Consider the following 21,061-nt stretch of genomic DNA (forward strand, 5'->3'; position numbering starts at 1 on the left):
ACAGACCCCGAACTCCACACTTGGCTTTCGGTGACATGAACGTGTGGTGTCTGAGCAGACCTGGGGCCTTGGCCAGAGTAGATGTCACAGGTTAATTTTTGCCCGTTCGGGGTCTGCACGCTGCATGAGATACAGAACAAAGTTCCACAAAGCATACTGGAATTAAGCTACAGGTTTCGTTCTCATTAGTGTAAAATCATAAAATCTGGTGTTTCTTGATGTCTCTAAGGAGAGAAGGAGAATTAACTCCTGGAGAATGTAACTAGAGGATACTTAAAAGGCAAATTGTTCACATACTTTCTTTAAAATTTGCATGAGTATAGTAAAAGGTCATCGTAACTGCAGAGTCTTCTCCTCAGATCCTTGCCTGCCGGTGGCTGATTGCAAGAGCCTGTTGCTAAGTGTTCCTGGAAACAGAATAAAGATGAAGCAAGATAATTGAACAAGAAGGAGGGAGAAGGGGGAAAAAGCTTGGAGCTCGCAGCCGAACCGCAGAGCTGCCAAACGAGATGAGTATGTTGGAGTTTGACTCGGTGGCTGCATTTAATCAGTCCTGACCCAGGGGTGGGGAAAGCGGTGACCGAGCCTGAAATTTCATGGCAGATCCTTGGAAAACCGCCGCTTGGACGCAAGTGGATGATTTGCTTGCGTTTCCTGTGGCTCATCCAACTCCAAGCATGTTGCTTCCTAGCATTGAGGCTGGAGTGGGTTCGGGAAGGCAGACTGTGCTCCCGTGGTGCTTTGTGCTCTTTTCCTGGATAAAATCTCTGTTCCTGCAGCAGTTTTGTTAGCGTGGGATCTTCTTCTGGATGGTCAGTAATCACGGAAAGCAACAGAATAAAACAAGAACATAAACATACAAATCCAGAGCTTGACTAATGCAGGAAGCCTTCAACTCCAGGTGACTCCTGAGGGTTATTTTCTGCCTGTCTCAGGTCAGGCTCCCCTCTGAGGAAACAGCTGATGGTTGTTTGGTGTGTTGCTGAATCAAATAAACCCCTGACTGCAGCTCTTTTTTTTATTGCTGAAAAGACAAGGAAGCAAAACTTCCTCTTTAACTTCGGTCCTTCTCTGGTCAAAGCTCTTGTAAAAAAACCAGACTTTCTCCGTCTTCGGGGATCGATTTCCTGGAAACTGTTTTAATAACTGTTTCTGGAGTGATTTTTATCATCCCTTAGCATTTTACAAACTCTGAATATAGTAACAGCTGAAATGCAGCCACATCTGAGGAAGGTTACTGCCAGCCCACAGCAGTCTCCGACGTTTTATAAAAGAACAGACAATCAGCTCTTCCTTTTGCACAGAACCTCCATTATTCCCACCAAAAAGACGAGATAGCACCCCTGCCATCCAGCCCTCCGTGTCACCTCCTGGTTTGACTCGAAGCCTCGGTGGCAGAGCGGGCGCCGGGCATCCTCGCCTCGCTGAAGCCTGCGATCTCCGAGCCGTCTCCTCCGGCTGGGGCTGGCTGTCAGCGGAGGGAATTAATACACCGCATCTTATCTGACATTTCGAACGCCCCCGTGGGATTCGCGTTGTCATCGGTTCCTGGCAGCAGCCTCTCATTTTGCTGCGGTTGCCTTCGTGCCATGCTCGGGGCAGAGGGAGGGACGCCGTGCCCAAGGCTCGCTCGCACCAGGGGTCGGTCCTGCCTTCCCAGTGCCATATTTCATCCCTCTGCTGATTCACAGGCGCTCGCCCCTCCGGGAAACTATATCTTTTGTGACTTCCGTCAATCAAGTCAGGATGTAGCTGGAGCTTTTGACCTTGCTAGTGATTTATCACCATCCCTGATCATCTTTTTAATTGGTTCAGCAGTTGCAAGACATGCTGCTCAAGCCTTAAAATAAAGAGGGAGCCCCTGTCTTGTTCCTCCCCAGTCGGTGGCTGTGGAGCCAGGGGCCTCCTGTGTCTCGGTGCTGGGTTTCGCAGGACGGATCAGGTTCCCTCGCTTGTCCTGCACCTGCCCCACCATGTGTGTGTGTGTCCTAAACCCCGTGTCCCCTCCGGGCTCACCCGGCGCTGGTTATCCCTCCCCATTCCAAACCACGTCTCTGCTCCTTCCCCCGTCCCTTCCTCTTTCCTGGTCCCTCTGCCTTCTCCATGCAGGTAACACCACCAGCACTGCTAGATGGGAAAGACCTCTGCAAAGGAGGAGCTGGATGGGAAAAGGGCTTCTCCAGCCTCCTGCCTGCTGGCTTCTCCTGCTGTTGTGGTGTCAGCATATCTGAGTCGCGGTCAGCTCTGTTCTGCCCCGGTTTTTAATGTGTACAGGTGATTAATTGCAAATGCGGGACTTGCAGTGGCATTTTCTGGTGTAGACATTGGTGGCTCCATGTCATGGTTTATGTTCCCAGCCTGCGGGCTTTCTGTTGAGGGGCCGAGTGTCGGTCTGGGGAGCAGAAGGGAGAGAAGTGCTCGGCAGCGGAGTGTTTTCCAGGCAGCCTGACCCGTGTGACATCCGTCCTGCCCACATCACGAGTCGGTCTGATGGTCTTCCCCGCAGGGCACCCGGCGCTGGCTCTGGGGCTCAGCTGTGCTTGTGGAGCGTGTTAAGAGGACACGGAGGCCCTGAGAGCACATCATCATCGGTGGTTTAGCCCAGAGCAGTTTTGGTGGTGGGATGTTTGCGTAGGGTGGGCTTTAATGGCTCCAGAGGAGAAATCTCCTGTGAGTGCAGTGGTGGGTTGGTGTGGGCTGTGAGACCCTCTTCCACCCCAAGAGCCGAGGAGGAGCAGGATAACTCCAAGCTGTTGCTGGTGGGGATTGCTTTTCCCAGCCAGAGCTTGGGAGCACCTGGGTCTGGTTAACTCTCGGTGTATTTTGACCGGAGTGCGGTTATGGAGTGAATCCCTCGAGCTGTGCAGCCCCTCCGAGGTGCGAGCAGAGTCCATTGCCTGTCTCACATGCAAAGCCTAGAGCTGCCCCAGCAGCCTGGGCCGTGAGCAGGAGCCGGGGCTGTGGTTATTGCCTTTCTCGCTCTGCAGCTGTGTAACCTTTGCATGAAAATTCTCCCTGGGTTGCAGACCAGGAGCGCTGCCAGACTGCGATTCAACGCCGTCGGCTCCCAGACGCCGAGATGGATGTGGCTGTAGGGAGGGCCAGACCAACCACTGCACCCTCTCCTGAGATCAACGGGAGGAAAGTAGTTGCTTTTAAATAGTCTTGAGTGTTTGCAGCGATGCAAGGGATGTGTTGTGGGGAGGTTTTTGTAATGAAGCATCAGCGGTGATGCTATGGATGAGCTATTGCATTTCAAAAGATGCTGTGTAATGAGCAAGGCTTCCCATCCAGTGGGTGTATCAGCAGCGGTGGGAGCAAGAAGGTGTTTGCAGATGTCGTGGTAGTTTTACAAGGGTCTCCCGTGTTGGTGGTCTGGGGAGGTCCTGGTGCTGGCGTGTCCCGGGGAGGTCACTGCTCACGAGGCTCCTGGGGCTTGCGGCGTCCTGAAGCCGTCGCTCCCCTGGGTGCGTTACAGTGCTAGCAAATACTGGTTTGTTTTCCATCATTTTTTTTTTTTTTTGGTCTGATTGTGTAAGGTTCCCTTTCGGATCAACCGCTGAAAACAAAACAGAAATCACACTAATACCTCATTGTGTGCATTAAACAAAACAAAATATCCTGATTTCCCCGCAGATTTAAAAGGCTTTTGTGTTTGGTGGGAACTCTGTCTAAACTCGAGACTTTGCAGAAGTGTTTGTTTCTCAGTGATCGGGGATTGCAAGGCGTTTGACCTCGAGATTACTATCAGTGCTCGATTCCGGCCGCCTTCGAGGGAACAGTAGCGGCAAAAGCACAGGCGGCGGGTAGGAAGCCCAGGCTGTAATGTGCGGCGGTTCTGGCAGCCGTCCCGCTTCCAGTGACGGATGAGACTGGGGACCAAGAGAGACCCTGAACTTCAATTCAACGTCCCAGACTGCTACCCCACCCCTCGCCTTTCCTCTAAACAGATGGGAAAATATCCCTTCCCCATAGAGAGAGAGAAATTATTATTTTTTCTTATTACCTTTGTGTTTACATAGCTGTTTCTTACTCGGTGCTAGTCATTTGGGGGCGTAATTTATAGGGGCCATGTATAATACACTTCTACATGTGTCTTAAATTTTTCCCACAAACATTTTAACTCCCTCTGTCCTCACTGCTTTTTATGTGTTTGTCTTGCTGTCTTACCTACCAGGAAAGCATGAAAAAATGCCAGTGAAAAGCAGGTGCCAGAGGCTGTTTCAAGGTGCTGGCGGACCCCCTGAGCTCCGCACCCATCTCTGTGCAAGCCCCGGGCCCCCGTTCTCCTGGGGGCGAAGGGGGAGTGCTTGGCTCAAAAGTGCTCAGGCAGAAAAAGTATTTATGAAATATCTTGAGGTGTTCACATGCAGGCCTCCTTCTAAGAGGTAAAGCAAAGCATGCACATGGAGAAAAAGAGGCATTTCTCGGGAGCTGTATTTCCTAGTCCTGGGTATCCTTAAATTATGCATTATCTTCAGGCTGTTGAATACAATTCGATTGTTGAACACCTGGAAAAAGGAGGTTGAGAAAAGATATTCCTCATATGTTGGTAGACCGGCCTGTCTGTAGCATCCCCCCTGCATGATTTGCTGCCCGCGTTGTTATCTGTATGTTTAGACAAATGCTACTTTGCCCTGATCCTGGGATCGAATCAAGCTGCCAGCCCAGTGCCTCTTTGAAACTTGCACATATAAAATAACCAGGCCACCTCCGGTGTCAGCTGCGGACCCTGGGGCTTTGCTCTCCATAGATCATGTTAACCGCTCTTCAGTTCTGCTCAAATTAAGTGTTTTCCTATCAGATGTGGGCTGCGGAGGATCCAGCCTGTCAGCCTGCATGTGCGTCAGGAGGAGAGGAGGCAGCTTGTGCTCCCAGCCGGGTGTGCGTGCCAGCCATATGCTGCTTTGCCCTCAAATAAAATGCTCAGCTCTCAGTCGGTTGGACGGCTTAGCCCGGGAAATTGCGAAGAGCAACGGTGCCAGTGCTGGGCGACCACGGTGGTAAGAGGAAGAAAACGGGAAGAAGGGAAGGGAAAGGGACACGAGGTTGGGCTGGCCCAGGTCCCTCACCCCAGGGCTTTGGCTGCGGAGCTCCTCGGGGGAACAAAGAGCAGCCCTGCGCTGGCAGCCGCCTTGCCAGAAAACCCCGCAGAGAGGATTTCCTTCCTCTTCAGCTCCAAAGCTTTCGCCCTTGTGTTTCGCGGCAAGAACAAAAGCTCGGGGTTGCAAGCTGGCTCCTGCCGGGGTCTCTCCTGTCCCCCCCGCTGGCTGCAGGGCGATGCGGGCGGCTACAAGCTGGACCCTGCTGTGGAGACATGGCAAGGAGAGGGTAGAGGTGACAAGCAGGACTTTTGGGTTGATTTGTTTATTTTTCGCTCACACCAAGTCATATTTCTGGAACGTGACTGGCGGGGGGAGCATCCGCAGCAGGCGCTGCCGGGCCCAGCGCTGGGGGAAAGTGGTCCTAAGGTTGGTTTTAACTGGGCTTTCTCCCACTGTAGGCAACGTAGGGGCAGAGGGGACTGATAAGACAGTAGACTGGTTAACCAGTAAGACTGGTTGCCCACCAGTCGGTATGTGCCAGCAGCCCCGGTGCCCTGCACTGTCAGTTTCAGCTATTCACATCAATCTTGTTTATTGCAATTCCAAATCCTCCCTCCTCAGCTCATTAATGGTCTCGGAGCAGACTTCTCTCTCACCATTGTATTTTGTAATTAGATTTTGATTTGCTTTCAGAGAGAAAACAGCAGCACAATAGACATTAATTTATCCCAAGCCTCGCTCGGTCTCCTCTGTGTCGCAAGGTCAGACCTTGGTGTGCACCATCTGCCCTCGATGCCTTCCCCGCTACTCAGCTGCGTGCTGTTCCCGCGCTGCGTCCCCTTCCATTTAAGGGGGTTCCCTTATGCACGAAGGCAAAGGAGCTGCGAGGGAGGGCTGGAAGAGGAGCCTTCGCTCCAGCTGAGCTTGAATCGCAGGGACAGGCGTGACCTGGGTTTAAAATGAACAGGGCGAGGGAGCAGCCTGTTCTGCAGCCCCGTGCCTGCTGTCTGCGGCGCCTGGGTGGCCCCTGGTGCTTGTAAACCCTTTAAGGCACGACGTAAAAGCCGCAGTTTACCATTGCGTGCGAGGGAGGACAGAGGAGTCCCCCGCAGCGCCGGACTGTGGGAGCAGAGCGGTGGGGACGGCCGTGGCTGTCTCGCCAGGCTGGAGCCGGTCTGCGCGGTGGAGAGCAGTGGAGGCAGAGCTGGGACATGGGCTCTGATGGCCCCCACGGCCCTGGACCAAAGGTGCTTTTCCACCTGAGTACTGCTTGTGAGTTCCTCAGACAGGCTTTGTTTCAGCCTATGGCTCTGGAACCAGGGACTGGCAAGAGCTGAGCTTGTGTCTGTAATGGAAACCCTGCTGTGTTCTTGTGTGGGTGCTCATGGGGCTGCTGGAAAGCGGGGTCTTTCCAATGCCTCCCCGGAGGGAGGAGACCCTGAGGGTGTTGCCTCCGAGACTGGATTTTTAGAAGAAAAGTGGCTTTGCATTTCATTTAGCAGAAAGCAGCAGCCATCCACATTGGGAACATGTCCGTTATTGCTGAGGGATCTGCTTTTGAGTTCTTAAATGGGCTTTATCTGGCTGTTGCTGGTCAGGGTGGAAGCAGGAGTTGCAAGATGAGCAGAGGCAGTGTCTGCCCTGCTGCTGGCACGGGCAGGTGCCTCTGAAACCTCTGCATCCCCTGGGCAGAGGCACCTCTGTATCCTATGGACAATGGATGGATGGATGCAGAGGACCTTTTATGGCCCAGCTTCACACAACAGCAGAAGAACACAGCCCCTAGCAAGGGCAGGAGGACCGCTTTCCCACTGGCCAGGGCTCTTTTCACTGCAAGTGGTTGTGCTTTATCTTTGCCAGCGTTAACCGCTGCAGCTCGGGATTTATGTTAGTAAGTGAATGGGACCAAGAGCTGATAAATCAATCAGCACAACCAAAAAGAGAGCCCGGCAGCTGTTGGGAGCCGGGGATCCCTTCCCCACCAGTACGTGCAGAGCAGGAGGGGATTTCATCCGCCCCGGCTGGGTGCCAGCCCTGCGCAGAAACAGCCGTGGGCTGCTGGGGAGACCTCTCATCTGACACCTTTATCTGGAAAAATTACTGCGGCTGTCTGCAAAACTTCTCTCCAGTGTGCCTCTCAGCCAGGCTTTTCCCAGTCACCAGGGTGGGGGAGATAACCGAGCCAGCCGCCGGTGCGGAGAGCAGCTTTGTGACCAACGCTGTGCGCTGCTGCGTGGCCTGACGTCTTGGGATTGCCTCAGACCTCAAATAATAAGCCATCGTTTTAAAGCCTCTCGCGGCCGGTCGTGGATGGAGTTGCAGAGGGAGCCAAGGGCTGCGGTTTCCAGGTCCTCCAGGACTGCGTGGTGATGCTTTGCGGAGGGATAAGGTTACCGGAGGAATCTGGTGAGTCTGGTTTTTCCACTGGACTGCTGTACTTCACCACCTGCACAGGAGCCAGAGAGGTTTCTGTAAAGCTGATCAAGCCTGTACGGCGTCTTGCGAGGGGGTGTATTTCCTCGCTCCTGCTCCAGAGGTTGTTCTGGAGTGAGTATGGAGTTTAGCAGGCGCACAGCCTGGACCAGGAGCGAAGGGCGCTCCGAGAGGATCAGCTGCTTTCGGGCTGAATAGTCCGTAGATTATTTCCACATCTGTGTTAGCTTTGGCTTGATCCCACAGATTTGCAACAGCTGTTGGGAAGCGGAGCAGAGATCCTCTCTTTAAATGGATGATCAAATCCTCAGAGTGTGGAGTATGTTATTTCTATGTCATCCTCTTCACGGCAGGAAAAACAGCTTTTAAAAGTTGCTGAGGCAGCACTCTGTCCTGCTGCCTGAGCTATCATCCCATCATCCTGCGGTTTCAGAGCAAGTCATAATTTGCTTTCCTCGTCCCACGCCCAGCCCGACACAGGATCCTTTGCGAGGTGCGCGGTTCTGCAGGTACTCGTACAAGGGATGCTTTTTTTCCTCCTGGGCTCCCCTTCCTGCCTGGACCACAACCAGCAGGCATACGCTCAGCAGGACCGAGGAGGAGCTCATCTCATTTCCAGACCCTGCGAGGTGCAGACCCTCAGCGTTTTACCCTGAGAAAAACGAATCGGTGCAATAGTTTACCATGAGACGGGTTAGGTCGTCCTGGTGTTCAGAGGTGTTAGGTGGAGATTGGATGTCTTCGCTTGAAGCTGGAGTTCAGCTGCAAAATAGCGGTGTGGTGTGGTGTGGGAATTGCATAATGAGATATCTTATCCAAAAAGCCCAGCTAAAATGAGCCAGGCCTATTTCCTCTCAAGGTTCTGATCTTTCAGGTCTGACCTGCAGAAGAAGGAGCCGTCAGGCTTCCTTCACAAGTGTCTGACAGGCTTTGGAAAGCCCAGTCTGGCTGAAGAGGACCAGGGTGGTGGGAATGGTGGTGGATCCTGGCACTTGTCCTGCAGCGCGTGCGTTCCTCGTTCCCCATCAGCTTTCCTAGCGCACAGGAGGATCATCAAACCAAACTCTTCCCACCTTAAACACCACATTCATGTACTTTCTGACACAGACAGCAAAATTAATATGGTTAGTGCGTCGAGACCACTAATTTGCAATTCAAGCCTTTTATAACTGGGCTTAAAACGGCAACCCAGTTCCAGTCATCCTACGTACAATTTTTGTGTTTGTTCATTGCTGTTGTGTGATGGGTTTCGGTGATAACCTGGGTTGCACATATTAAGCACTGCTGAGCATGCACAAAGCTCTGAAAGGTTTGGGGTGACCCGTGCTGGCTGGGGGTTGGTGTCTGGGAGCTGGGTGATGCTTGCAGCTTTTGCAGAGATGCAAGGTGAAACCTGGCAGTTCTGGTTGCTTTTTCTTGTTCACCCAAGGTGTGACTGAGCGTGACATGATGTTCATTGGGTTCAAATCTCAGAGCCCGGTGATGGACGCGCTTCCCCAGCAGCAGCAGATGTCACGTTGACCTTTTTTGATGCTTCTTGACCCTTTCGACACGCGCCTAGCTTCAAGCTTGCTTGAGGCGTTCTCCTGTGGACCCTCAATGATAAGTTAGAAGCGGCAACCCTCCATTTCATGGGGACAGAGAGTCTGCATTGCAGATTACCCATACCATAGATGTCTGGGCAGCCAAGACTTGTCTCTGCAAAGGCAGTTTGAGCCCAGTGGGGCCTGATGGCATACATGAGAATACCCAGGGCCAGTTGTTGGGGAGAGCTGCCAGGTCTGCTGGAGCCCACAGACTGCCAGTGCTTCCAGCGGGTTTGGTTTGGTCTTATCCCCTTATCTGGGGTGTCCCAGCCCCGTCCCTCTGAGCACGGGCAGTGGATGCAGCCTCTTGGCTCTGAAGTGCAGACCCTGCCACTTCCTCAGCCAAGAAAAACTGCCAGGACCCGCCGGGAGCTGCTGGCCCTATACAAAGGACTTCACAAAATGAAGTGAAACCTAAGCAACTATTTAAAGAGAACGATCCAATTGCTAGTTGTGATTTCCTCATTGTTTGCAACACCCGTTTAAATGCCTGTGATCCTTATAAAGAGCTTTTCCCCACCCTTTAAACTTCACAGAAGTGGATTTTACCTTCTGTGGTTTGAAGGCACTCATTGTGAAGGGGCTGGTTTGCATTTAGTATGTTTTTTTTTTCTTCCCTTCTTTCATGCCCAAGGCCATTTGGTTTGTGAATCAGCATTGTGAAAGAGTTAGCTCATCCCAAGAAATACATCTATTGGAAATCGAAGGCTGGTGGGCAGGACACAAAGTGTTGCCTTTCTCTGGGTCCTAGTAGATGGAGGTTAATAGTCTTCCTAGATCAGTATTAATGCTTTCCTTCAGACCCAAGAGGGTTTTGCTAACACCCCCTTGCAAGCAGACTGGCTCATGTCACTCATCCAGGTATATCTTTTATAAAAAGGTGTTGGAAGAAATATTTAATGCAGCGCCATTAAAACCTGAATGTGGATGTGACTTTCCCCTCAGCTAGATCTCTGGTGAGCAAACCAAGGGATGTGGTTTGCTCTGCCTGCGTGTTGCATCCCATTCCTGCCCTCGTTTGCCTGGTTCCCTAGATCATTCCCATCTCGGGAAATGGGATTTCATCTGTTCGGAAATTGGGGATGTGGCCTCTTTCTCTGGGAAAGCACATGCGTCCAGTTTCCACTGGACCACTTCCAGATACTGATGGAAGCAGGAGCACGTTGCATGAGGGTTTCTCCAGGTCTTGTGCTTAAACCCTCACATTGGCACTGGGTGGGATTCTTGGTGATCCCCTCCTGCCCTTCTCCCTTGGCTGGGTTTTATTCTCCAAACCCAAGCGAGCTGTAAACACCCGGAGCCTGAGAGGCTTTGCAGAGCAGCGCTTGACGTTAGGGGAAAGGTGGTGATTCATTTCCTTCCCCTCTGGCTCTCGGCTATAGTTTGGCTTTTGTTTAAGAGTTTGATAATTCACCGCTGGGCTGTTTAGGTTGAAATGCTTGGAGAAATGTAAAATGTAAGTAAATGCAGCTCCTCAGTGCAGGGCAGGGAGACCGGCTCCCCCAGCTGCAGGTGTAGGCTCTCTGCGGCCGTGCCAGCCGCTGTCGTCGTCTCATTCCTCCCGGTCCCTGTGAGCTTCTGTACGTGGGTTAAGCTCCAAATCATCCTGTGCCAGAAGCATAGGCTGAGAAATGTCAACCCAGGGCTGTGTGACACCCAGAGCACTCCGTCACCGATGTTGTGCGGAGCCGAGGTCGCTGCAGAACGTAATGACCAGCAGACAGCAACATCTAGACCAGGACGCCCAAAAAGTGGCCATCACAGCCTGCGTGGCTTCTGCCCATAGTCGAAGGGGACCGCTGCAAGGCTGGCAGTGTGGGATAGATGAGCTGAGCTGGGCTACATGGCCACCAGGCTAATGTCAAACCCATTAATCAGGTCCTGGGAACAAACCTGGGAAGCCCCAGTTGCAGAAGAATTGTGTTTCTGTGTGTTGGCCTTGTTGTCAGCATGGCTGTGCCTTGGCAGGGCTTGCTGGTTTGTTTAATGAACACTGAAATGGGAGGGGAGGAAGCAGCCAGGGAAGTATTACAAATTGCTTCAGAGGAGCGGCATTAAAAGTATTTGTGCTTACCATGTCTTCTAAACAAAGACCTCAAAGTATGGTAAATAATATCCCCATTTTACTTGCAAAGAGGCAAATGCAGCAGGAGGAGAAGCTTTACCTGCGCTCACAGACAAGCCCACAACAGGCGTGAGACAAACGCCGGTCTCGCCCACGGTACCGAGGGGGTGGTGTTGACAGATTGTCTCTGCGGGCGCTGGAGGTCCAGGTTGGCCCAGCAGCTCTGGAGAGATGCCCTCACATGCCTTCATATGCATTACTGAAGCACCCAACTCTGTGTCTGTGTTAGCTTTGACTTCTGGTCTGAAAGATTCTAACACCCAAAAATCTGCCTCTTCACACTGCTAAGTTTATCTTTCTCCTCTCCCCTCCCAATCTCTTTTACAGCTGAAACTGTGGAACAAGTACAGAGTCTCCAACATTCCTTCCCTGATATTTATCGATGCCTCCACCGGGAAGGTGGTTTGCAGGAATGGCCTCCTGGTGATCCGAGATGACCCGGAAGGTGAGACCTGGAGTCCCATGTGCTATAGGAACATGGGCACACGGCTGCCTTTTCATTTCAGTTCATTTTTAATTGCCTTGGAAGTGGGGGGGAGAAGAAAGGAAACAAACAACTGTTGTCATACTTAACTAATCAAGGCACTGTATTATTTTCAGCATAAAATTTTCTGCATCATTCCTGCCAGATTTTGTGTTTTGGTTTTACTTGTTGAAAAGAACAAAGATTTCCCCTCCAGGATTTTTGTCTGAAGTGCTAATGAGGAAAAAGTTAGACTAACTGAAACATTAACTTTGGATTTTTTCCTGATGGAGGCACATGGACAGGCAGACTGGGGCCCCAGACTTGCCATACCTTGGGAGCAGAATCCTTCCAAAATACTGAGTGGGACTTTATCACTGACAACACATTTTTTAAGGATAAATGAATTCCCCATTATTTACAAATGCAACAGAAAAATGCTACCGTTCTCTGTTTTTGAGGTTTACTGTACTGGAAGTTGATGTTAAATCCATCTTATTCCAATTTGCAAAAACCGAAATGAGCAAAACATCTGCCCTTCCTCATAGACTCTTCAAACCCATCTTTCAACTGCCAGGCTGTCCATGCACACGAATTACCGACCATTCCTTTCTTCATGCAGTAGATACCAAGCGCGGTGACTGAGTCTTTAATTCAGGTGGCAGGAACTGTGCAGCAAGTAGACGTTGTGGCCTGAGCCATCTGTGATGTTTCCTCCTCCCTGGCTGAGAACGTGGATTGATTGCTCCGGGAGCTGGCAGCAGATGATTCAGAGCATGTGTTTGTGTGTACGCACACATGCTTGCTTTGGGGTGCAGAGGGTTAGTCTAAGTTTAGTTTATATATAGGTTTTTTTTGTATCTTTCTGTATTTTTATAAACCATCTTTTACGTATATATATATAAGGTTTTATAAATAAATAAATGCATATATATATATATAAAATATATGGTTAGTATCAGTATAAGGCAAATAGTCTGACTGCATTTCTGAGCACGTACCACCTTGCCCTCTCTTGTTAAAACAAATGCTGTTGATAAGGAAAAGATGCCTCTTGGGGCACAAAACACGAACAGGCTTTGTCAAGCCAAAGGTGCTGTGACTGGAGCGAGAGTGCAGCCTACCTGAGAGAAAGAGGTGGCCCTGGCTCCGGTGCACAGCTTGGCTTTCCTGGCTCCCCCGTATCTTTTCAGAAGGTGGGATGGTTTTTTTGGTGGAATTTTTTGAAACTGTAAATGCTGTTTTGAGCATCTTGCTATTTTGTGTCTTCTTTCCACCCTCATCCCAACCCCTGTCCAGGTCTGGAGTTCCCCTGGGGGCCAAAACCCTTCAGTGAAGTTGTTGCTGGGCCTCTGCTAAGGAACAACGGCCAGACACTAGACAGCACCGCCCTGGAGGGCTCGCACGTTGGGGTCTACTTCTCTGCGCACTGGGTGAGTAGTAGGAGTTTTGCAGAGCAATTTGAGTGAGCTTGGGAGGTTCTCTGGGGGTTCCCCTGCAGGTCTTGTTGCAGAGCTCTATGGGGAAGGTAAAGACCTCTGGCTGGTTGGTATTGAACCAGTTAAGATGCTCTGGCCATTCTGGAAGAAGCCGCAGCATTTCAATGGCCTGTCATCCTCAGCTGGTCCTTCAGAAGGAGGAGAGTGGTCAGATTTTAAAAATGGAAGAGGTTTTGTTGGCAACGTATGGGCTGTAACCCTCAGCCAAGTTGAGGGCTGCTGCCCAGTACGCCAGCGAAGATGAGGTCACATCTGTCTTTTCACGGTCACTGGGTCATCTGGACCTGCTGGGTGTGGGTCTGGCCCTGTGGAGGAGACGATGTCCTGATGCATGTGTTGTGTTGTGTTTTGCAGTGCCCGCCGTGCCGAAGCCTCACGAGGGTCCTGGTGGAGTCCTACCGGAAAATCAAGGAGGCAGGCCAGAAGTTTGAGATCCTCTTCGTTAGTGCAGACAGGTAAGGAAGCGCCAACACCCTGTGCAGGCAGAGCTGGCTGCCCCCAAGCTGGGAAGCTGCTGGAGCATTGCCAGTTTGATTTGAGGAGGAAATTCGGTTTGGGTAGAGCAGATTGCTCTGGTATCAGAAAAGCTGCCCAAGTCCTTTGCCCTCTGCCCAGCAGCAAAGTGCAGAGGGGGGATTAGCGAGGGCAGCGGTGGGCTGAGAGCAGGCTCGGTCCATGGAGCAGCTCCGTATTTTGCTTTGTGGCTCGTGGGTCTGAGGTCTGAAGGGTGCTCGAGCTGCTGCTGCTGCTGTCGCTGTAGGCATTCAGATACCCTAGAGAATTTGAAATATTTTATCGGGGAAAAATGCACCATGGACCCCTTCCTGAAGGACTGGGGGATTTAAGTCTGGTCTGGCCTCTCCCTGGGTTGTGTCTGCCAGCAGCCCCTATGGGTGGGCTTTGGTGGAAGGGATGAAGGGCTTTGGAGGCCAGGTTTGTAATGAGGAGAGGAGGAAAGAGGTTTGCAAGCGCAGGAGCTGCACCCTGGATCCCATGCCCTGTTCCCTTTGCGCAGGTCAGAGGACTCCTTCAAGCAGTATTTCAGCGAGATGCCCTGGGTAGCGGTGCCGTACGCCGACGAGGCCCGACGGTCGCGCCTGAATCGACTCTATGGCATTCAAGGTAGGGAAGGCTGTGCTGATGCACAGCTCTCCTTTCTGCTCCTTTTTTTTTTTTTTTTTTTTTGAATATTTGTAATGTCTCCTCTCCTCTAACTAAAACAAGAAAATGGCAAAGCAAAGCAGAGTGCCCCAGGCAGAGCCGCTTCATGTTTCTGCTCTCCACAAACTCACATTCCTACCACCTGCCAGGCAGGCTGTTAGTTGAAACAGGACTTCCATAAACAACCTAATTCTTCCTGGAAACTTGGAAGCTGTTTTTGGCTTGGATGTTTTTTGCCTAATTACTGATTTATTTATTTTGCTTTTTCTTGAAGGTTTAAATTTCATTTTCTTGCTGTTTTATGTATCGCAAAGGCAGGCCATCGTTCTCTGCAGAGACTGAGGAAGATGGCATCTGGTTTATGTTAGTGACATGAATTACAGAAGAGTGTGTGTTTGATGTAAACCATGGCTTTGCCTTTACTGTACGTGCCAGTGCCAGAATTCCAGCAGCCCTGGCTGCTCGGAGGGGCAGGGGAAAGGCTCTTTCTGGGTGGCTTCAAAGCGTCCCGGAGATGATAAAAGCTCACAGCAGCCCTCCTGGGGACTGGCACCTTGTTCCTGCAGGGGACAAACTGCAGCGTAGAGACGTGTGAGGTGAATAGCTCACAAGGAGGTCTTCTGTACGTACATAAAGTTTCTCCCTGTGGTTAAAGGGTCTTGCTACAACGTACCTGTTTCTTAGCCGTTTCCATGCGGCATCGGTGGGGTGGGCACAGGCTGGCAGAGGGTTAATGCAGTTGGCAGGGGAGGAGGAGTGTTGCCAAAGGTGGCCAAGGGCCTGGGGAGAGTGACAGGAGAAATAATCCCTCCTTGGGATCCTCTCCGAACACCCCTTCTGGGGTGACCTCAGGTGCTGTCCTCAGCTCTGTTCCCTGACCTTAAACCAAGAACAGTGATTTGCCTGCTTTAAATAGCCATCAGTTTGCTGCTTAATTACCTTCCCATGAGGTAAGAGCTTTCCAAATTCACCCGTCTTTTCCCCGGCCCGATCACTAACTTCTCCAGTGCCAGTTTCGGCTGAGCACTGCAGGATGGCTGCCAGTTTCACTGGGGCTTTCTGTAAATACGGTGTCCAGACATGGATACTTGAGCACCAGGCATGCTGTAGCCAGGGAAACAGTGACAACAGCTTTCCCTCTAACTCCAGCCGCTGGCTCCTTAAATATCTCTTTTCATTGTGTGCTGACCTGAAAATGTAAATATTTGCTGTTCCCCTGCGCCCTGACCCCTTCCTCTGCCAGGGTGGCTCCCATATTACCCCTGCCTTTCAGGTGCTCTCCCAGAGATGCTGAGCCTGGGATTTTGGGCATGTTTGAGCGTGAACCCTTCTGCTTATCTATCATGGTTTTCCTGTAAAGTGGGAACCTCTCTGCCAGGGTGAACTGTGATCTCTCAAAGTTGCATTGAAATGTGGAGGCAGGTTAAATTGCACCCCTGCGTGGGAAGCATTGCCGTCCCACCTCCCTTCCTGCCCCGGCACCACACAGGCTTTGCAAGGCTGGGCTGGGCTCTGTTTACCCACCGTGGTCCAGGGTAGGGTAGGGTGCCAGGAGACCAGGGAGAGGGATGGAGGGAAACCCTCGTGCTGCTCCCCATGGACTCCAGGTTGTCCTTGACCCTTGCACGGGCTGCCGTACCAGCTCTAGCAAAAGCTTTCTGCAAACAGAGCTCAGCTCATCGCCACTGGTCGTTATTCCACCTAATGAAAAATTGGATCCAGGTAGTCTGACTTGCTTTTTCCCAAATGCGCGGCTCTGATGCTGCCAAGCATCTTCGGAGCCCCCTTTGGAGCTGCCCTCTGCACCAACGAGAGCGTGTAGCCCGTTCACAGTGTCCAGGATAGCATCCTGGTGGTGCCTTGGGTTATGAGCACAGCATGCACGTGGGGTGGTTTTTCCACTGGTTTTTGTAAGGCTGGGAGCTGAAACAACAGGAGAGCTTGTCTTCCCCAACTGCTTTACGTTCCTGAGTAGTAGAAAGCAGCAAGAGAGTCAAATCTCTTGTTGTTTTAGTCCTGTGTTGGCCCCTGCAGCATTCAAAAACTCAGTGTAAAATATAAGTTGAGTTATTGGCCTTTATTTGGGTTTACTTGAATGCCTCTATTCATAATCCATGTGCAGTCAGGGGCTGTACCATACCCACCTATATTAAATTGCTTCTGGGTGCAGCACTATCTTGAGAGAGAGTCATGCCTTGTGTCCTGGCTGCTCAGAAATAATTCTCCGTTGTGTGTGCAGCTCCTGGTTTGCGGGGTCCTGCCTTCGCTGAAATCCTCTGACGTTGGCTCTCCTTCCGATGGGATGGGGAGGGGTGATAAATGTTATAGTTATGGTCAGATAGGAATTGCTTCCTGTTGTTGTGCATCTCATGAGAGATTTTAGGTTCCTGAATATTCCCTCCATGGCGTCTCTTTGAGATTTGCAGTCCTTTGGGGGAACTTCCAAAAACTGTTGTTTTACCCCTGCCCCATGCTTTAGCCCAGACACCCACAGGTCTCTCTCACAGCTGGTGGGAGTCACTGCTATGGAAGGTTTCTTGGACCAGATTTCTGGAGCTTTCTTCTGAAAAGGTAAAAAACCAGCAATAAAACCCACCACCTGTCCCGTGGTTGGTGTATTCCGAGTGTTTGCTTCACGGCAATTTTGATTACTCGCCCAACAGACTTAATGCAGATGAGATTTCCATGTCGGATATGTGTTTTAATATGTAAGTAGGTAAATGTATTGTCAGGTTCGGTAGCAAATCATTTGGCCCCTGTGTTTTCATAAAATGCTGGCCCCGTGGGGACTGAATCCATTTTCTAATGCGTAAAATCAAACTGAGCCCGTCTATGCTAATTCTTATCCAAGCTTATACAATATTCATTGCAGAGTGTCTGATCTGTGATTCTTCTTGATAAGTAAATTCTGGTGTTCTGACTCATGGCAATTACCAAAGCCCCCAAAAGGCCCTAAAATAACAAATAGTGGCTGGGATGAGTAGGGAGAGGGGGACTGGGGCCGGGGGGGGGGCATATTTGGGTTAGTGGGTGTGAATAAGGTTAAGGACGGTTCCCCGGATTGTGCTGGTCTGTGTCCCGTGCAAAGAGGGCATGTTTGCCAGGGGAGCAGTAACAAGGTTCACCTGGGAAGACAAGGCTGATCCTATGGGATGCCACCATGGTAAGGCTGTGTCCTAACCCCAGGGACCTGGCCAGGGGTGCACAGGAAGGAGCAGACAGGGCAGTGATGCTTGGGAATAGGAGCAGATGGGTCATGGCAGCTTCAGCCCTCACCAGGCAGATCCGGAAGGGAAACCAAAGCTTCGTAGCTGGTGAGAAACCTCTGATGCTGAGTAAAAGGTGCAGGGATTGACCCAGCACATGTCGCGCAACTCCTTACAGGCTGAAAACCCAGCCCCAAGTTTCCTGACGGGTTACTTCTATTTTCTAAACATGCCAAACCCAGGGTGAATTATCTTAAAGACTCTTTGTTTTCTGAGTCAGTTTTGTATTTGCAATTGGAGGTTTTAGTGGCTGGCTGCTTTGGGGGGTGTGTGTGTCTGCATATGCAAATCAGGTAAAGTCAATATGCTTTGAATAGTGGATGAAGTCCCTGATAGCTGTGGGATCACACTCACAATGATCTGTGTCTAAATTGGGTCCTTAATTTTCCCAGATCAGCAAAGCTCATTTGAAATCTCTGCCTTGGCGTCCTGCATTGTTCAGGCTCACTGGCAGCGGGTACCAAACTGAACCCGTGTTCCTAGCCTGTCCCTCGTGTATAATGCAGGTCTGGAGAGGACGGTAAAGCAGGCATTTGGGACGGAGTTGGGAATCATAAATGGATAAAGATCCGAATCATTTGGGATGCTGATCTCCGTGTGCTTCTCCTGGCTTCAGCAGTAGTTTGTGCCTTGCAGGGAAGGGCCAGAGTGAGATTTCCCAATTCCTTCCATCCTGTTTTAACCCATCCCTGCCCTACAGCTATTTTAAATTCCAGCAGGTAATGAATAAACCTTTTTGTGATACAAAATGGTTTTCTTGACATACCCTTAGGATTTGCAAGCCCAGCCATCGGGGCGTTCCTGTGCTGCTGCTCTTGCACCAGCCTGGTGCTTGCAGCCCCGGCACGGGCAGGAATGCAAGCGGTGCTGCCGGGTTGGAATGAGGGGAATGTGGCCGCTCGCCCGGACCTGCAGGCAGGCGTGGGACAGACAGACGGCCGTGTATTTCCTAGAGAAATACCTAGAATTCAGAGGGCTCGTGAGTAACCCACTGTTGTACAAACATGGGAGCTCATTGCCAGGAGGCAAGCACGCTGGGTCCCCCCCTGCTCAGAGAATGGGTCTGCAGGGTATTTCTAACAAATGAGCTTAAAATGAACCTTTGGATGAGGGCTAGGAGGATTTGAGTTGCCTCGGTTTGCCAGTTGTGGTTTGGGGGATGTTCTTTGTCTCCTCGATGTGAGAGGGACGGTGTACTTTCCAGATGAAGTCACCAACACGAGCCGCTCCTATTGACTCCCCTGTGACAGTTTTGTGCCAGGAAAGCCCTGTCTGTGCCTTATCAGATGGGATGGTCACCAGCTGGTGTCCACCCTACCCCACTGCCAGCCTGACCACATTTGAATAGGTGACTTGTGCTAAATCTCTGCTGCAAGTGTGTTTGCTTCCCTTATAACAGCTTCTCCTTTAGGATGGGGCTTTCCAGCCCTATAGCTGGGGGCAGAATGCTGCTTTGTGCCAAGGGCCAGAACCTCATCAGATGTCCCCCAAGCCCCATCTTGCCCAGTGCCACCATCCAGTAGATCCTGGATGTTCCTTCACAGCTTTGTTAGTCTCAGGAGGGGTGTGTTGTGGCAGATCTGTACTGTCCTTCTTTGTGTAGAGGGACATAGTTAACTGATTATCTCTCGGTTGTTTGGGTTTTTTCCCCAAAATGAAGCAAAATGCACATGTTCCTCCTTTTCCCAAGAATCTAAACTGTAGAAAGGAATAACCCAGGACCTTCATCCTGTGGGCAGGAGGGCGCCTGCTCGGAGATGTGTCAGGGCTGGCAGAGGTGTGTTGCCCTCAGTAACGAGCAGCTCCAGGCCCCAGCTGGGGAAGATAAGCAGGTTTTGTGCTGGAGATCCACGAGCTGGCACCAGCGTGCAAGGGAGTCTCCTCTTCCCCACATGCTCTTCTCCGACAGACCCAGACCTGCAGCCGTCCCAGCCTCTCAGCACAGCAGTTCACTGGGCACCTTGAGGGTATCGCGGGGTGGCCGGGGGGCTTGCTCTGCCAAGGGCTCGCTGGGCTCAGGTGGTGTGAAACGGTGTCCGAACCAGGTAGCAATGTTCATGACTCGTTAGACACATCCCTGTCCTCCAGAAATGGCTGGGCGATGAGCGCTGAATGCTGGAGGGGCGGGGGGGGTGGTGTTCATGGAGGACTTTGTGGCTGCTAAAATATATGGCGTTCCTTCTGGGAAGGAACACACCCTGCTTCCTGGACGCTGTTGCCTGCGGTCCGCCCTGCGGAAAGGTCTGCGTGTGTTTCTGCGAACCGGGGACCGGGCTCTTCCAGCGTTAGCCATGTCTCAGCGCTGGGGTGGTGGTCCCTGCGCGGCAGCGCTGCTCTTGTTCGTGTGCAGGAGTCACGTCTGTCTGGCATTTTTGCAAGAGGGAGGTTGCGAGGAGGGTCCCTGCGTGCTCTGGTGGGGTTTGCATCCTGGAGCACCGGATGGTGGTGATCCCTGCCTGCGCTCGGGCAGGGAGAGGCAGGCAATGCCAGAGCCTGTCTCCCCGCTTCCTGCTCTGGCTGCTGAATTACAGCGCTCTGCTGGGACGGAAACAGGATCCAGGGACCCCGATTCCCACATCGTGCATGAGCTGCGGAGAGGCTCGCTGGGCTCCTGCCAGAGCCGGAGGCGATAGGAAAAGGCCTTTCTCCCCACACCCTGTCGCTGGCCGGTTAGCGCTTTGGCTGATCCCTCCTGTTTTTCTTCCATTGCAGGCATCCCGACGCTCATCGTCCTGGACTCCAAGGGAGACGTGATCACGCGGCAGGGGCGGGTGGAGGTGCTGAACGACGTCGAATGCCGCGAGTTCCCCTGGCACCCCAAGCCCGTGCTGGAGCTGACGGACTCCAACGCCGTGCAGCTGAATGAGGGCCCCTGCCTCGTTCTCTTTGTAGGTATGGAGCATCGCTGCTTTGAAAGCAGAGCCTGTGCTCGGGAAGGGGGCTGGGCTACCTGCCAGCTCAGCTAGAGCTGGCCACCGACCGGGCTGAGAACCTGCCTCCAGTGGTGACAGTGTCCGTGGGAAGGGACATCAACATCTCGGTGTTTCCATCACCGAGAGCAGGGCTATGTGCTCACATGTCTGGAAAGGCCATGAGGAGAGAGAGTTCCCCGTGGGAACTCTTCGAGGGATTCAAGGGGGCTGAAAGACCTGGTACCTTGCCTGGGCTGTTGCAGCTCGCAGGGGTTTGCCAGCGCCTGCCCCTGCCCATGGATCTCCTGCGGCTCCAGCCCAGAAACCTGAGGGATGTGATGGAGTAGTGATTTGCCGTGGAGAGAAGCTGTCATATCAAAGATGCTTTAGCAGCGGCTGTGGAGAGGAATGCTGATTAGGTGTTGAGGAGTACGAGAAATACGCTGTCACGGTCGGTGGTAGTAAAGATGGGAAAAGCCTTTCTGGAGCAGGGACTTCAGGCACACGTGACATTTCAGAGGAGGCAGAGGAAGCGTCTCTGGGAGGGATTACAGCTCTGTGCTGGAAACCA

At 51.8% G+C, this 21,061-nt stretch overlaps 1 protein-coding gene across 1 annotated transcript in view; it reads left to right on the forward strand.

Annotated features, from left to right (window-relative positions):
- Nucleotides 1-21,061, forward strand: part of NXN (nucleoredoxin) — a 53,088-nt gene that overhangs the window by 26,223 nt on the left and 5,804 nt on the right. The window contains exons 2-6 of the mRNA XM_074160425.1: nucleotides 11,517-11,634; nucleotides 12,952-13,085; nucleotides 13,506-13,606; nucleotides 14,167-14,273; nucleotides 20,291-20,470. Coding sequence (XP_074016526.1) covers nucleotides 11,517-11,634; nucleotides 12,952-13,085; nucleotides 13,506-13,606; nucleotides 14,167-14,273; nucleotides 20,291-20,470 — 640 coding nt within the window. The remainder of the gene's footprint in view (nucleotides 1-11,516; nucleotides 11,635-12,951; nucleotides 13,086-13,505; nucleotides 13,607-14,166; nucleotides 14,274-20,290; nucleotides 20,471-21,061) is intronic.

Source organism: Numenius arquata, chromosome 18 (genome assembly GCF_964106895.1).
Source record: "Numenius arquata chromosome 18, bNumArq3.hap1.1, whole genome shotgun sequence".
NCBI classification, from domain to species: domain Eukaryota; kingdom Metazoa; phylum Chordata; class Aves; order Charadriiformes; family Scolopacidae; genus Numenius; species Numenius arquata.